Here is a 1,525-nt window from a genome sequence, read left to right as displayed (position 1 = left end):
TTAAAGAGAAATTGTTACTTAAGTTGAAATGTTTGTTTTAATTTATTCCAAATTGTGTATTGTTTGGTTTAAAGCAAACTAAAAATCATAATTTGAAACAAGAAACTACTCATTTACTTTAGTTCAGAATAAAAGTGTAACTTAAATAAATGCAACAGTGGTTGGACTTTTTTCAGTGATAAGACAATGACAATTTAAAATCATTTCCCAAAACAAGCAAACTCTAAAGCTGAGGCTTCGGGGGTCATTTTGTCCAACGGGTAGGAAGAGGGTTAACATTAAAGAAAAGTTAATTGTTATTGTATCTTGAGATAATAAGTTCTCAGCTGATTAAAMTATAATGTATAAATTATGTCCTTTAAACCCTAAAAATGAGACATTTATTCACCCTCCTAAACAACCTGGAGCAATGAATCATAACAGACCCTAAATTGCAATTTAAAAAATATCTTTAGTGCATTAGTTAATCAAAAATAATACATTTTAATTCTCCCTCTAACTAGAACAATTTGCTCAACACAGATACACCTTTACTCCTTTAAACTTGTTTGAAAACCAATGATTTAAGTTTTCTATAAAGTGACTATAAAAACAGTGCACCTTCGTAAATAAAACCAGGCAGAATCAGTGTTTTTATAAAGCTCAACAATATTTACCTAACCAGGATGGATGACTCTTAGCCTGTCTGAAGTCTTTGTCGTACTCCCGAAAAACCACTTTCTTATAGGTGGGACCGAACCTGAGAAATAATGGAAAACCACAAATCATTAATTCTTTTTCAGCTTGCAACAAAGACAGAATTTCTACACACATGGAATAAAAATGTATACTCTGCTTTAAATGTTATGGTTTTAAGTATCAGGACATACTGTTGTAACRTTTTAAAGTAAGAACCTGAATCAAACACTCAGCCAAGACATGGAAAAAGTAGTAACAATTGATTTGAATAAACAAYAGTATGGTGTAGAAGTGGTCCTGCAAGATCTGGTGGGACTGGTTGGTCAAGACTCAGAGATCTCCAAGTCCAAGAGTCCAGTTACTCCAAGGTTGGATGAGCTGTGAGTGAGGTTTGGAGGACTTCAGAGGCTCAACAAACAACACAAGTGTTAAAGGGAATACCTGATAAGTTGTAACATTAGACTTTATTTAATGAACATATATTTTAACTGTAAAAGACTGTAGGTTTTTTAGTTTTATCATTTTTAAACTAAAAGTTTTAAAATATATTGCACGGACAGGGCCATTTTATTTACACGCAAAGCATTCTGGGTAAATGATGACGTGGATAGGTCCTCGGTGCGAGGCTGCTAGTGAGCTATATCCACCCTGAAGGTTAATCTTGGACAATATCTGATGATCGACTCTTTTAAATGAAACCAGAGAGCGTTGACAGAGAGGAGAAGGTAGAAATGACTCAGCCTATGTGGCGGGAGCGGTGCGATAATTGGCAACTTAAATTCAAAAGCACTATTTTAGTAAAGATAAAATTGGTTATAATGACTGCACTTTAAAAGTTACCTTAAGG

At 33.8% G+C, this 1,525-nt stretch overlaps 1 protein-coding gene across 1 annotated transcript in view; it reads right to left on the bottom strand.

The window, feature by feature from the left end:
* f5 (coagulation factor V) overlaps positions 1-739 on the bottom strand; it is a gene marked incomplete at both ends in the record, with an annotated part of 25,310 nt that extends 24,571 nt beyond the window's left edge. Inside the window, 1 exon segment of the mRNA XM_013999969.1 lies at positions 657-739. Within this exon segment, the coding sequence (XP_013855423.1) occupies positions 657-739 (83 nt within the window).
* Positions 740-1,525: the final 786 nt, after the last annotated feature.

The sequence above is a fragment of the Austrofundulus limnaeus genome, unplaced genomic scaffold (assembly GCF_001266775.1).
Source record: "Austrofundulus limnaeus strain Quisiro unplaced genomic scaffold, Austrofundulus_limnaeus-1.0 Scaffold2595, whole genome shotgun sequence".
In the NCBI taxonomy this organism is placed as follows: domain Eukaryota; kingdom Metazoa; phylum Chordata; class Actinopteri; order Cyprinodontiformes; family Rivulidae; genus Austrofundulus; species Austrofundulus limnaeus.
The sequence above is the reverse complement of the archived record's forward strand: the minus strand, read 5'-3'. Positions and strand labels throughout refer to the sequence as shown.